This window comes from Aethina tumida, chromosome 5, assembly GCF_024364675.1.
Source record: "Aethina tumida isolate Nest 87 chromosome 5, icAetTumi1.1, whole genome shotgun sequence".
NCBI classification, from domain to species: Eukaryota; Metazoa; Arthropoda; class Insecta; order Coleoptera; family Nitidulidae; genus Aethina; species Aethina tumida.
Window position 1 is genome coordinate 19,173,373 of NC_065439.1, and position 13,826 is coordinate 19,187,198.

The 13,826-nt window shown below is 37.8% G+C and overlaps 1 protein-coding gene across 1 annotated transcript; it reads right to left on the minus strand.

Annotated features, from left to right (window-relative positions):
• Positions 1 to 61: 61 nt before the first annotated feature.
• Positions 62 to 13,580, minus strand: LOC109607181 (probable chitinase 10). The gene is made up of 18 exons (XM_049968226.1): positions 13,423 to 13,580; positions 9,425 to 9,639; positions 7,955 to 9,374; positions 7,303 to 7,897; positions 6,755 to 7,245; positions 5,660 to 6,692; positions 5,266 to 5,604; positions 5,071 to 5,213; positions 4,543 to 5,014; positions 4,280 to 4,491; positions 3,942 to 4,220; positions 3,132 to 3,885; positions 2,584 to 3,074; positions 2,342 to 2,527; positions 1,560 to 2,287; positions 883 to 1,507; positions 641 to 826; positions 62 to 583 (listed from the first exon to the last, which is right to left on the minus strand). The coding sequence occupies exons 1-18, from the start codon at positions 13,438 to 13,440 to the stop codon at positions 296 to 298; spliced, it is 8,475 nt and encodes a 2,824-aa protein (XP_049824183.1). The 5' UTR covers positions 13,441 to 13,580; the 3' UTR covers positions 62 to 295.
• Between the last annotated feature and the right edge of the window lie 246 nt (positions 13,581 to 13,826).

Consider the following 13,826-nt stretch of genomic DNA (forward strand, 5'->3'; position numbering starts at 1 on the left):
AAGTGGATATTTTGCTTAACTGTATTTTATTTTTTAAGTTTTGAAAAGTAAAACCTCAAAATATTTTTATAAGTTTATTAAACTTACAAAGTAGGAATATTCGATACATTTATCATCTAATTAATATTTTGTATCCTTTACAACGTAACTCAAAACGTCGCAAAGAAGAAAAATATGTCGAATCACATATCATACCATTTAAACTATCTGAGCAATGATCAGATACAAATATACGACCTAAATAAATTAAAAATACAAATTCAGTACTAGAAAGTAAAACCTGACGTTTAAAGTTTTATGTGCAATCTTGCAAGTCATTGAAAGGTAAGCCCCTCAGTTCCTTGTTCATAGTCTTCAATAGTGGATGTTTTCCACAGCCACATTTATTCCTGAAATCGTCCAAATCCAAGGCCCAGATCATACCACCGCCCAGACCGAGATCCTTGACCAATTGGGATTTCCGCCTGATTTCGGCAACGTCATCGTATGACACCCATTGGTTTCCTCTGACCGCGTATGGTCCAACACGTCCAAGTGGGTCTCTCGTAACTTCCCAGCCTCCTCGTTTAACCCTTTCACAGATCTGTAAATAAATATTTTTATAAGTTTGCGTCAATTGTCAAAATGACATCTGTCATACTTCGTAGAAAGCAAGGAAACCTCCAGCTCTAGTGAATTCTCCGGCTTCGCCAGGACCGTAAGTCTTCTCGTTGAATCCTCGCTTGTTTGTATCCGCCAAACTGAAAGATTGACCATAAAGTGGCATTCCCATCACCACCTTCTTGGGTGAGGCCCCTTTCTCGATCCAATAATTGATGGAGAAGTTCTGAAAATATTTCAATGAACACCATTTCCCATCAATTTAATGAAAAATATACTTACCGCATTGAAGTAGTCATACGTGTCACCTGGATAGTAATACAATGGGGCCACGTGGCCTGTCTGCTTGTCCCAATGACCGTGGAAGTCGTAAGTCATCACAGCGATCCAGTCCAAGTAGTTGCTCAAAGTGGGTACATCGTAACCGGCATCTATTACCGCTTTACTTGGGGACACTGCGGCGGACAACAACCATCCTCTCGGTTTAAAAGCGGCACTCAGTTCCGTCACCAGGGCAGCGAATCCTTCCTTATCGGACGCCGGACCTTTGTTGCAATCAACCTGCCAACACTTTGGATATTCCCAGTCCAAATCGAGACCGTCGAAGCCCCATTTTTCAATAAACTGTGCGACGTTTTGGATGAATCTTTGTCGAGCACCCGGATCGTTCACCAAACGGGAGTATTTGTTACCCAGCGAATCGTTCCATCCACCCAAAGCGATCACCACTTTCACTCCTTTCGCTCTCAATGCGGTTACTTTGGTGTAGAAGTCGTTGTCGATATCTGCCCACGTGTCGTGGGGTTTCAATGTTAACGTGTTTGCGTCTAAAACGGCGAAACCGTAAGCTATGTGGGTGCAAAGGGAAGCATCTATGTCTGATGGCAAGTATTTTCCGTCTCCTTGTCTAAAACAATTGGTTTAAATAACCGTTTTTTAAGAACAATTAATTTTCTTACCTGTACCAAGCCCAGTTTGTGAAATAACAAACTACTTTGTAATCACCAGGAGGTGAAGAAGTTCCTGGATAAGAAGGCCTACTTGTTGTTGGCGAGTAAACAGGTTGAACTGTCGTTACTTGCGTTGGTGGTTTGGTTGGAGAACTGGTAGGAGGTTCTTCGGTTAGTGCGTCTGGGTGACACGGAGTGTTCTCTGGCCAATCACAGTGGTCTTTGTTCCAATACAATCCAGTTGGACATACTTGTAGATGCAGTTGGCTTTGATCGCATACGTAGTATTCGTTACAGTTTTGTGATGGCATAAATAATCTACCCAAACAAGAGCTTTGATTAACTGGAACGATAACGTAGTTAGGTTCTTCAGCTACTATTGCGCTTGTTGGAGGTGTATAAGTAGTCGTAGTAGTTGTTGTAGTGGGTACAGGCTTCTTCGAAGGTTTTCCTAGGACACACTTTGGTGCTGGACCTGGATAATTTCTTAATACTCTGTTGATGGTCTTCAGTAACGGATATGATTCACAATTGCATTCATTCTTGAAATCGTCTAGATCTAATGCCCAAACTACGCTGCCACCAAGTCCCATTGCCTTTATGTACTCTGATTTGTGTCTTATCATGCCGATGTCATCAAATCCAACCCATTGGTTGCCTTTGTAGGCATAAGGTCCAACTCTACCCTTGCGGTCACGCACGATCTTCCAATCTTTATTCAGAATGTTATTGCAAATCTAAAAGAAAATATATAAATACGGGAGATTATATAAATTTGAAAAAAGATATACCTCGTAATATGCCAAGAATCCTCTGGTTTTGGTTTGATCTCCAGCTTCCCCACTACCAATAGTCGGGGCATTAAGTCCATTATTCTGTGGATCAGCCAAAGTGAAAGAGTTGCCATATAATGGAATTCCAAGCACCAATTTACTTCTTTCAGCGCCATTATCAATCCAGTAGTTAATAGAATAGTTCTATAAAGATTTTAATTTAGATAGATACGTAAAATGAATTAAGTAAAAGATTTTACCGTGTTGAATGTGGGGTCTAAATCATCAGGTCTAACATACATTGGGGCAACGTGTCCAGTATTTTCCTCCCACTCGCCGTGGAAGTCCTTCGTCATCAAATTAATCCAAGATGCGTACTTCGAAAGCTGAGGAATGTCGTACGCTTCTGGAACTATTCTAGCACTTGGTGAAACAGAAACAGACAGCAGGAGACCCTTTGATCGGAAAGCGTAGCTCAAGTCTCTCACTAAATCAGTGAACGCTGGCTTGTCAGAGTCTGGTCCTTTACTGCAATCTTGCTGCCAACATTTCGGGTACTGCCAATTAAGATCCAAACCATCGAAGTTGTAGAGTTTAAGGAAGTCAACAACGTGAGTAACGAACTTGCGTCTGGAAGATGGGTTGTTAACCAGCCTTGAGTATTTATCCATGGCAGAGTCGGCGAAGCCTCCAATTGAGAGTAGTACCTTTAGTCCCTTGGATCTAAATGATGTTATCTTCTCGTAGAATTCTATAGAATGTCAAATATTTAATTAAACTATTTAAAACCAAAAACTAGTGTACATACTGTTGTCAATGTCGGTCCAAGTGTCCAATGGCTTGATGATTAGTTGCTCTGGATCCAAAACAGCAGTGGCATATATGATATGAGTGCAAAGATCGCTGTTGATGTTATTCGGGAAATATTTTCCACTGCCTTGTCTCAACCAAGCCCAGTTGGTAAAATAGCATATAACCTTGTTGCCGTCATCAACAATCGGTTCCATCGGTTCCTCCAATTCCGAAGTTTCTGGTTGCTCTGGTTCTACAACCACAGCCTCCGGTTTTGTCTCTGGCCCAACTTCAGGCACCTGAGGAACTTCGGCGACACCGGTGCCTTTATCAGCCAAAACGTTTCTTATGATGGTTAACAGAGGATGACGACCTTCTCCACATCTGTTTTTGAAATCGTCCAAATCCAACGCCCATATCATACCACCTCCAAGGTCCATTTTTCTAATGTACTCGGATTTGATTCTGATCATTTCCTGGTCATCGAAAGACACCCACTGGTTGCCCTTGTAGGCGTAAGGTCCCATTCGTCTTTCTGGATCCCTAACAACGGTCCAACCCTTGTTTTTAAGGTTGTCGCAAATTTCGTAGTATGCGAGGAAACCAGCCGCCCTTGTAAATTCTCCAGCTTCACCTGGTCCGGGTGCTTTAGCATTTAATCCGTGTTCAGCCTCATTTTCCAGCATGAACGATTGACCATATAATGGCATACCCATGACAATTTTCCTTCTTGGAACTCCTTCGGATATCCAATAGTTGATCGATGAGTTCTACCAATAAAATTGTATTAAACTAAAGAAAGTTGATTGACAGAAATAAATCTTACAGTATTGTAGAAAGCAACAGCATCATCAGGATGATAGTATAGAGGTGCAACGTGTCCAGTTTGTTTGTCCCATTGACCGTGGAAATCATAAGTCATGACGGCTACCCAGTCAAGATTTTCGGCCAAAACTGGTACGTTGTATCCGGCATCAATTACAGTCTTACTTGGTGACACAGCAGCTGACAGCAAGAAGCCTTTAGGTCTGAAAGCTGCCTTCAGTTCTGTTACGAATGCCGCGAATGCTTCTTTATCGGAGTCCGGACCCTTTTTACAATCCACCTGTGTATACAAAATTCATAGTAGAAAAAAAGACAAATGAATGGTCTTTTTTAAAATACCTGCCAACATTTTGGATATTCCCAATCCAAATCTAAACCATCGAAGCCCCATTTTTCTAGGAAAGCTACAACATGAGTAATAAATCTAGCTCTTGCTCCTGGATCATTGACTAATCTGGAGTATTTATCGCCCTGAGAATCGTTCCAACCACCAATGGCAATAGAAACTTTAACACCCTTTTCTTTAAATGCCACAACTCTCTTATAGAATTCTGTAAAAAAATCTTTTAGAGACTGTATTTATCATGTAGCATGTTACTTACGGTTGTCGAAGTCAGCCCAAGAATCGTGAGCTTTGATAATAAGATTGGAGAAGTCCAGTACAGCAAAACCGTATACAATGTGAGTACACAAATCTGGATGTATATCTTCTGGCAAATATTTGCCAACGCCCTTTCTGTACCAAGCCCAATTAGTGAAGTAGCAGACTACCTTGAAATAACCGGATTGAGGTTTCAATTCTTCAGACAAAGGTGGTTGTTCTGAGGTTGGAGGAATTGGAGGATGCCATTCCCAGTTGTTGCCAGAATTTTCTGTTGTTGTAGTTGATGGTGGTCTCCATTGAGTTGTACTCTCTGGTTTCCATTCTGGATAAGTTGTGGATTCAGGTCTGTAAGATGGAGGAGTTGTGGATGGTGGACGTGTTGGTTTGTACACTGGTTTTGATGGTGCCTCTCCTTCTATACTGTTATCTTGACACTGTGCTTTATCTGGCCAGTCACAAATCATCTTTTCCTAAATATAAGACAACAATTATAATCTTAAATTTTTTGAGTTTTTGATGCACTTACGCTATTCCAATGAAGACCAGGGGCGCACTGGAAGACTTCATATTTACCCCAAAGGCATTGCATATATTGAGTGCAATCTCCAGGTACAGCAGCGAAAATATTTTCAGTGCAGCTAGAATATGGTTGTGGAGCTGAACCTATTGCTAAATAAATAACGTAAATCATATTAAATTATTAAAATAGTTAAGGTCTTACCACTAGTCCATTTACCACTAGTATATTTTTCAGACAGTTCTTTTCTTCCGATACATTTAACCTTGTAAGTCCAGTCACACCTTCCATCCTCAACATTCCAGCTGAGTCCAGGAGCGCAACTTTGTCCGAGGAGTTGGTTATTGACACAAACGTAAAAGCTGGTGCATGATTCATGAGGATAGTATTGTCCATTGCTGCAAGTTTCATCCTGCAAGTGTGCTGGCGCTGCAGTAGTAATCCTTTGGGTGGTTGTAGGTGGTACGTAACTTGGAGTGGTCTTGGTTTGCCAACTTTGAATCGTAGTGTGAGGCTTAACTGGCCTAGGCGTCGTTTGTCCAGCTAAAAGATTTTTGTTAGGCGTCATCTACTAAACAAACTATGTATAAAAACTTACGTTTTTGTATCTTGCATTTGGCTTCCATTGGCCAATCACAGATATTCTTTTCTTTGTTCCAGTGAAGACCACCTGCACAGTATTGCTTCCTAAGTTCTCCAAGTACACATCGATAGAAAGCATTGCAATTTTTAGGATCCGGCAGATATTGTCCAGTTTCGCATTCCGTAACAGGTTTGTCAAGTTCTGGCATAATGACAGCTGGAGGTGGAATTGTCGTACCCGGAGGTCTTTCCCAAGCTGGAGCGGGAGTGTTCTGAGGTCTCTCCCAAACTGGTGGAGTGGTTGAAGGCCTAGACGTAGTAGGTTTAGTTGTTGTTGCCCACCATGGTGTTGTACTTCTTTGAGTTGTTGTTGTTGTTGTCGTAGTTGTTGTACTTGTCCACCATGGACTTGTAGTTGTTGGTTTAGTGGTGGGCTTACTTGTTGTGGTCCACCATGGGGAAGTAGTAGTAGGTTTGGTAGCTGCCGTTGTCCATTCCCCGTGAACATGTTCGGTGGAACTAGCGCCAGAATCAATGCCAGTTGTAGTGATTGGTGGTGCAGGTGTTGAAGGCGCTGGAGGCTTGGTACAATCACCTGGAGGTGGAATGCTGGAAATACGTCCGAGTTCTTTATTCAAGTTTCTTAATAAAGGAAAAGATCCTCCACAACATCTGTTAGAGAAATCATCCAAGTCGATGGTCCAAGCAACTGCACCACCAAAACCATTACGTTTTATATAACTGGCTTTTTCCCTAACAGATTGGTCATCTTCATAGCCGACCCATTGTTCTCTGGCATGTGCATAAGGTCCACTTGCGTCTCTGTTCACAATCCATCTGTTGTTTCTAATTCTGTTACAGATTTCATAGTATGCCAACATGCCTGGTTGTTTTGTGTATTCTCCGGCTTCTCCAGGTCCAGCTGTAGAAATTCCTACTCCATAATTACTTGGTTTGGCTAATGTGAATGTTTGTCCATAAAATGGAATACCCATAAGAAGCTTTTCTCTTGGAGCACCCTTTGACACTAAATATTCCATCGTATAATTCTGATAAAAAATTGCACAAATTAATGTTGTTGATCTTCGTATCAACAAATAAATATACTTACGGTGTTATATTGTGGATACTTATCCCCAGGTTGTCCATACAATGGACTAACATGTCCGGTTTGTCTTTCCCATGCGCCATGGTAGTCATAAGACATTACAGACAAAAAGTCAGCAGTTCTTCCTAAAGCAGGCAAATCATAAGCTACATCAATAACTTCTTTGTAACCAGAAATAGCTGCAGCTAATATTAGAGGTGGTTGTTGTCTGTCGAACTCTTTACGCAACTCCTGGATGAGTTTAGCGAAGTTTGCCTTGTCAGAAGCTGGTCCCCTCTTGCAATTACTTTGCCAACACACGGGGTAGTTCCAGTCGAAGTGCAATCCCTTAAATCCGTGTCTTCTCAGGAAGCCTACAGCCCCAACGACGAATCTTCTGCGTGCTGATCCATCGCTAACCAATCTTGAATATTTATCACCAGCTGAGTCGGTCCAACCACCAAGTGAGAGCAACACTTTGGTATCGGTGAGGGACGTAACCCTTTCGTATAGATCTAAAAACAATACACATAAGCAACTATTTTTATTACGAAATTTATGTTGACACTAACTGTTATCTAAGTCTGCCCAAGGATCAAATTCTTTGACCAAAAGTTTCTCTGGATCCAAACTGGCAAAAGCGTAGATTACATGAGTACAAAGTGTTTGATCAATGTGTTCGGGCACAAATTTGCCTTCTCCTTTTCTATAGAAAGCCCAATTCGTCATGTAGCATACAACCTTTGGACTGTTGTCTTTTACAGCTTCAGCTCTTAACAAGGTATTTTCGATTTCCTTCAGACTGTTGGGAATATATGACGATTGACCAGGTTTGCATCTTTCTGGGCCAATATAGTCACATCTTCCAGTTACGGGATCAAACATCATTTTTTCACCACAAGATAAATGATAGCTAAGTCTGTTCTTGCAGATGTAATAAGCGGCGCAGTTTTTGGGGTCGCTATAGAAACCGTTGGAAATGCAAGAACCGTATGGTTTAGTTGGTGGATTTCTGTCAGCATACAATGCGGGAGTTTCAATACCCTTAAGATGTTTGTTTACTGCAGTGAGCAAAGGCCATTTTTCTCCACACAATCCTTTGAAATCGTCCATGTCTGTTGACCAAATTGACACACCTCCCAATTGATTATCTTTAATATATTTAATCTGAAAATAAAATAATTATATAAATTATGTTGTTTGGAATTAAAGTTATAGTATTACTTTTTTCTGGAGACTCTCTTCATCGTCATATCCAACCCATTGGTCTCCATTGACGACGTAAGGGGAACCAGAGCTGTCTTCGCTTCTGTACCATCCTTCATTTAGTACCAAATCGCAAATTTCAAAGTAAGCTAGTAAACCGGGAGTTTGAGTGTAGAATCCTTCTCTGCCTGGCCCTTTAATGGCGGCTCCAAGACCAGTTTCATTGGCGAATTGCAACGTAAATGATCTTCCAAAGAATGGTAATCCAACAACTAATTTAGACCTCGGAAGACCCTTCTTGAGCCAGAAATGCACGGCATAATCCACACTAAGGAAGATATTAAGTCCGGAATCTCCGGGTCTTGAGTGAAGATTCGAGTGGTGATCGGCGACTGGTTCCCTATCTTTATGAAAATCATAAGCTTCGACGTTCACAAAATCTACCACTTCAGCAAGTTTGGAAGGCGTGAAACCGTCTTCGATTCTAAAACGGGAAGCTGGGGCGGAAACTGTGAGAAGCCAACCGTGTTCTTTGAAGATTTCCGACAGTTCTTCCAAAAATAAGTTGAAGTACTCCTTGTCACTAACGTGTCCACCTAGTTCTTCCGCTCCCGGATATTGCCAGTCGATGTCCAATCCATCAAAGTCGTACGTTTTGATGAAGCTTATTACCGACCTGATGAAGTCCCTTCTTCTGCTTGCACTTGACACCATGTTGGTGAATCTGTTTGAGCTGTCCTCTCTTGCCTCGCCGACGGAAATGAGAACCTTTAGTTTGGGGTTGATACGTTTTAAGCCGGAAACTGCACGATATCCTCCTTGGACAATATCGAATTCGTCGTCGTTGGAGATCATGTTGTAGGTGTGAGGGTCGATGAAAGCGAAGGCGTAGACAACGTGTGTACACGCGAACGGATCCAAATCTTCCGGGGTGAACGTCAGGGGTTCTTTTCTGTAGGCGGCGGCTCCTTGAACGTAACAAACTATACGTTTGGATCCTTCATCATCTTCGAACTGATTGTGGTTCACCGCTTTACGAAAGAACGGATTGCTGGGGTACAAACTTCTGCTTCCTCTCGGTATGGCGTTATGTGCGTACAAAGTTTGGTATCCGTTGTCAATTCTGTAAGGTGCGGCGCTCCTGTAGTCGCCGATGAGGTTTTGGAAGTGATTGTAGGGGGTGTAGTAGGTGTGCTGGCTGTAGTGGTGAGGTTTGGGCGGTAAATTGTGACTGATGACTCCATTAGGGTGGAGATTATAGGGACGTCCTCCTTGGAATGGGGGAATGGCTTCGTATATTCCATACTTCTCCAACGGATCTTTTCTGTAGACGTTGGGGTCGACTATCTCGGTGTCTACTTCCGGATCAAACGGTTCGTCTGGTGGTGGTCTTCTTTCCACCGCGTCTCTCAGTGGCAGTCTTCTGGTTGATTGGATACTGAAAGTTTTAGTGTTAAAAATTGTTTAAAGGTTACCATTGGAACTTACGCATCTGGTATGCTTTCCACAGCTGATCTGAGCGGCAGGGAACTTCTGTATCTGTAAGGTGAGCTTCTGTCGAAGTTGTACTCGAAATCAGGAATCTTTTCAACGGAATCCCTACGGAAGGTTGGCACTGCGAATGGCGGTACGTGTTCGGATCTTTTAAGTCTTGTTGCTCTTTGCTCCGTGTTTGATATCACGAAAAATATTAACGCACATATCTGAAAATCATAGGAATTTTAACGTCAAAGATTCTATCTTCACGATTGTGTAAATGACGTCGATTCATCGTAATTTATTGGTGTTATATTTCGCGAACGATTAGTAATGTTAAAATTATTTAAATTGAGTAAGGAACCGTTAGATATAATTTAATATTCGATGATACTCAGGCGGTACCTCTAATAATACACTCCTGTGAAGGCTGATTTATGATCTACTTTTGATTAAGGCGAAGAATTGACGCGAAAATAAACATCAGAATCTTTTCATTACTGTTTTTATACCTCCATTCTTTGGACATGTGTACACAACAGACACAAAGGACTGGTATGATTAAGCTTTGAAATCGCACCATTCATCTTGAATTAAGTGTAAGGTGTTATTATCTTGTGATGACGGGCAAATATTTTCATCTTTGTGACGCCCATAATTGACCAAATAGATTTACAAGAAGTCATTTGAATATGGGAAAACCTCACCTGAAAAATCAAGATACGCTTCCATTTAAATTGAAACAAAACGTACGTTTGGTCACTAATTGTATGGATGAGTCGCCGATTAGCGTTACGATTTGTCGTAAGGCGTTTGCGGCCTCAGTGAATTAATGGAACAATGTCAAATTTAAATAATTTAAATAACGTTGAACTTGACACCCAACGCTACACAAAAAATATGCTAATAAAATATTATTCGATTCCCGTTTACTGTCAGATATTATCTCATATTTAACGTTGTAATGTTTGTTTTTCGGTGATTTGACACTAACAGGGAAGCCAATCATGTGCGGAATTTTTTTTTAATGCAAATTTAGATCAGGAGTGGATGTTTGAGTGACGGACTGGAAATTAATTGTTGTTTTTAATTAAAATGTTTGCGTGATAAAGATCTTGTTTATTTTTGTGTACGATAATTTTAACATTTTTTTATCAATAAAATTCTGTTTTTAATTGAATTAATTGAGTTAGTGTGTACGGCGATGTTAAGTGTGATATGACATCGTAAATTGTAATTTATAATTAGATTTTTTATGGTGCGGCAGGTTATTGAATATGTAGGAGATTATTAAATAATTACATGCTAATCTAATAATTTGATATACGAGGAGATATAATCACTAATTGAATATGGTTCAGAAATGCAGTTGTGATAATTTATTTCTGACTCATTTGAATAATTTATAGGATTTAATTTGATTCTGACGTGTCGTGATTAAAAGCAATTAGATATTCATAAAAATTATTAATTAAAATAAGATTAAATCTAATAATTATATTAATATAGAGTGAATTAGGTAAATTTACATGTATACACAAAAAGTGTTTAAATGTTCAATCTTTTTGGGCAAAATTTTAGGCGAATTTGGTTCTTGCCTCGAAAAGTAATATTTTGATAATTATTTTATTGTAGATTAAATGTCTTAATGTATTTTAAAACCATTTTAACTTTTCATCTCTTGGAAATCATACAATTTTCTAAAAATATTGCCTGTTCAGTCCTTTTGTACAAAATTTTAGATGAATTTGGTCTCTAAAACGAGAAATTAAATTTTAATCACTATTTTTTGTAAATTCAGTGAGTACTTTTTCTTAATATTTTATAAAAAGTTTTCATTCTTTTTGAAGAAAAATGCTTTTTCAAATAAAAAAGAGGAATTAATAGTATGTTTCATAGATAATTCAGTAAAAATATCTTTGGAATCAAATAATTATATTAATATAGAGTGAACTAGGTAAATTTACATGTATACACAAAAAGTGTTTAAAAATAGTATCTGTTCAATCTTTTTGGGCAAAATTTTAGGCGAATTTGGTTCTTGCCTCGAAAAGTAATATTTTGGTAATTATTTTATTATAGATTAAATGTCTTAGTGTATTTTAAAACTATTTTAACTTTTCATCTCTTGGAAATCATACAATTTTCTAAAAATATTGCCTGTTCAGTCCTTTTGTACAAAATTTTAGATGAATTTGGTCTCTAAAACGAGATTTTAAATTTTAATCACTATTTTTTGTAAATTCAGTGAGTACATTTTCTGAATATTTTATAAAAAGTTTTCATTCTTTTTGAAGAAAAATGCTTTTTCAAATAAAAAAGAGGAATTAATAGTATGTTTCATAGATAATTCATTAAAAATATCTTTGGAATCAAATAATTATATTAATATAGAGTGAATTAGGTAAATTTACATGTATGCACAAAAAGTGTTTAAAAATAGTATCTGTTCATTCTTTTTGGGCAAAATTTTAGGCGAATTTAATTCTTGCCTCGAAAATTAAAATTTTTATAATTATTTTATTGTAGAATAAATGTCTTAGTGTATTTTAAAACTATTTTAACTTTTCATCTCTTGGAAATCATACAATTTTCTAAAAATATTGCCTGTTCAGTCCTTTTGTACAAAATTTTAAATGAATTTGGTCTCTAAAACGAGAAATTAAATTTTAATCACTATTTTGTGTAGATTCAGTGAGTACTTTATCTTAATATTTTATAAAAAGTTTTCAGTCTTTTTGAAGAAAAATGCTTTTTCACATAAAAAAGAGGAATTAAAAGTATGTTTTATAGATAATTCATTAAAAATATCTTTGGAATCAAATAATTGTATTAATATAGAGTGAATTAGGTAAATTTATATGTATACACAAAAAGTGTTTAAAAATAGTATCTGTTCATTCTTTTTGGGCAAAATTTTAGGCGAATTTGGTTCTTGCCTCGAAAAGTAATATTTTGGTAATTATTTTATTGTAGATTAAATGTCTTAGTGTATTTTAAAACCATTTTAACTTTTCATCTCTTGGAAATTATACAATTTTCTAAAAATATTGCCTGTTCAGTCCTTTTGTACAAAATTTTAGATGAATTTGGTCTCTAAATCGAGAAATTAAATTTTAATCACTATTTTGTGTAGATTCAGTGAGTACTTTATCTTAATATTTTATCAAAAGTTTTCAGTCTTTTTGAAGAAAAATGCTTTTTCAAATAAAAAAGAGGAATTAAAAGTATGTTTCATAGATAAAGCATTAAAAATATCTTTGGAATCAAATAAACAGCTTATCAATTACTTACTTATTATATTCTGAAGGTAAATTTGTCATAAAAAAACTGTGTACGTTACTTTGAACTAAATTCAGTTGCATCGTTAGACATTTTACTGTTGTTTTATTTAAATTTTAGTTTTAGCATTCTGTGCGTGTTTAAATTTATCGTAAAACTGCAGTTTACAAAAATACAGCAGAATACTCACAGTAAAATTCTAAAATTCTCCCACGAAAAATAAATAATTAACTAAAATAAATAATGCTGAATTAAATTATGCTCAAATGGATTAATTATTTTAATTGTCTCTAAATAGGTAGGTAGGAATTTGAAATGACTATTCAACAAATTAAATACAAATTGTATAAATAAGTAATTAATTTTGAACCTTCGTTGGCTGTGACAATGCACCCACAATAAATATTTTAACAGGCATTAAATCATGCAGGATACGACGAACTACCGGCACAGAATATTTATAATTCATCGTCTGAACAACCTGCTGGAATCACAACAATAAATTAAAGATCAGATATCATAAAGTAAAAGTTACAACAAATGTTTGTACTTGAACATGAACTAGAAATGCGACATACAAATAGGGATTATTAATTAAACATTCAAGTACATTTAAAAGTGCGACGACTGTTTAATATTCCGTTCGTGTCTGCGTCGGACGGCGACGAATGTTTTTATTTGATTAAAATAAAAGTGAAAAAAAAAAACGATTGTTAGTTAATACTTACGAAAATGTGCCAGTCCATGTTGATGCCTATAAACTATTACTACTGTAAGACATTAATCCCGGTTGACTGTGGTCCTTGCGGTCGTCGTCTTCGGACGTCGGAGTCCTGAAACAAACGGGCACATCTGAGTGACGACCGTTGGCACTTTGAACCGTCAGGACGACTCGGTTGATCATCCTTTAAAAACTCGGCGTACGTGAGTGCCACTGACCAACATTTCCAACGGTGACAATGCCGAATTGCAATTAGAATTCCACACACGGCTTTGTTATATGTTATTTTTTTTGTGCAGGTCGAAAACATATTTTCGTACGAGGGTGACTCAAGTGTCCAAGGTGACATTGGGTGCGTGGATAAGGGTGTTCTTTGTTTCGCAATTTGTGACGAATGAACCGCACATTCGA

Bases quoted from the DNA above. Each gene is read 5' to 3' on its own strand.
- LOC109607181 (XM_049968226.1), bottom strand. The intron at 4,492-4,542 runs GTAAGTAACATG...ATTTTTTTACAG, and splicing joins TTGGGCTGACTTCGACAACC to AATTCTATAAGAGAGTTGTG. The intron at 3,075-3,131 runs GTATGTACACTA...GACATTCTATAG, and splicing joins TTGGACCGACATTGACAACA to AATTCTACGAGAAGATAACA.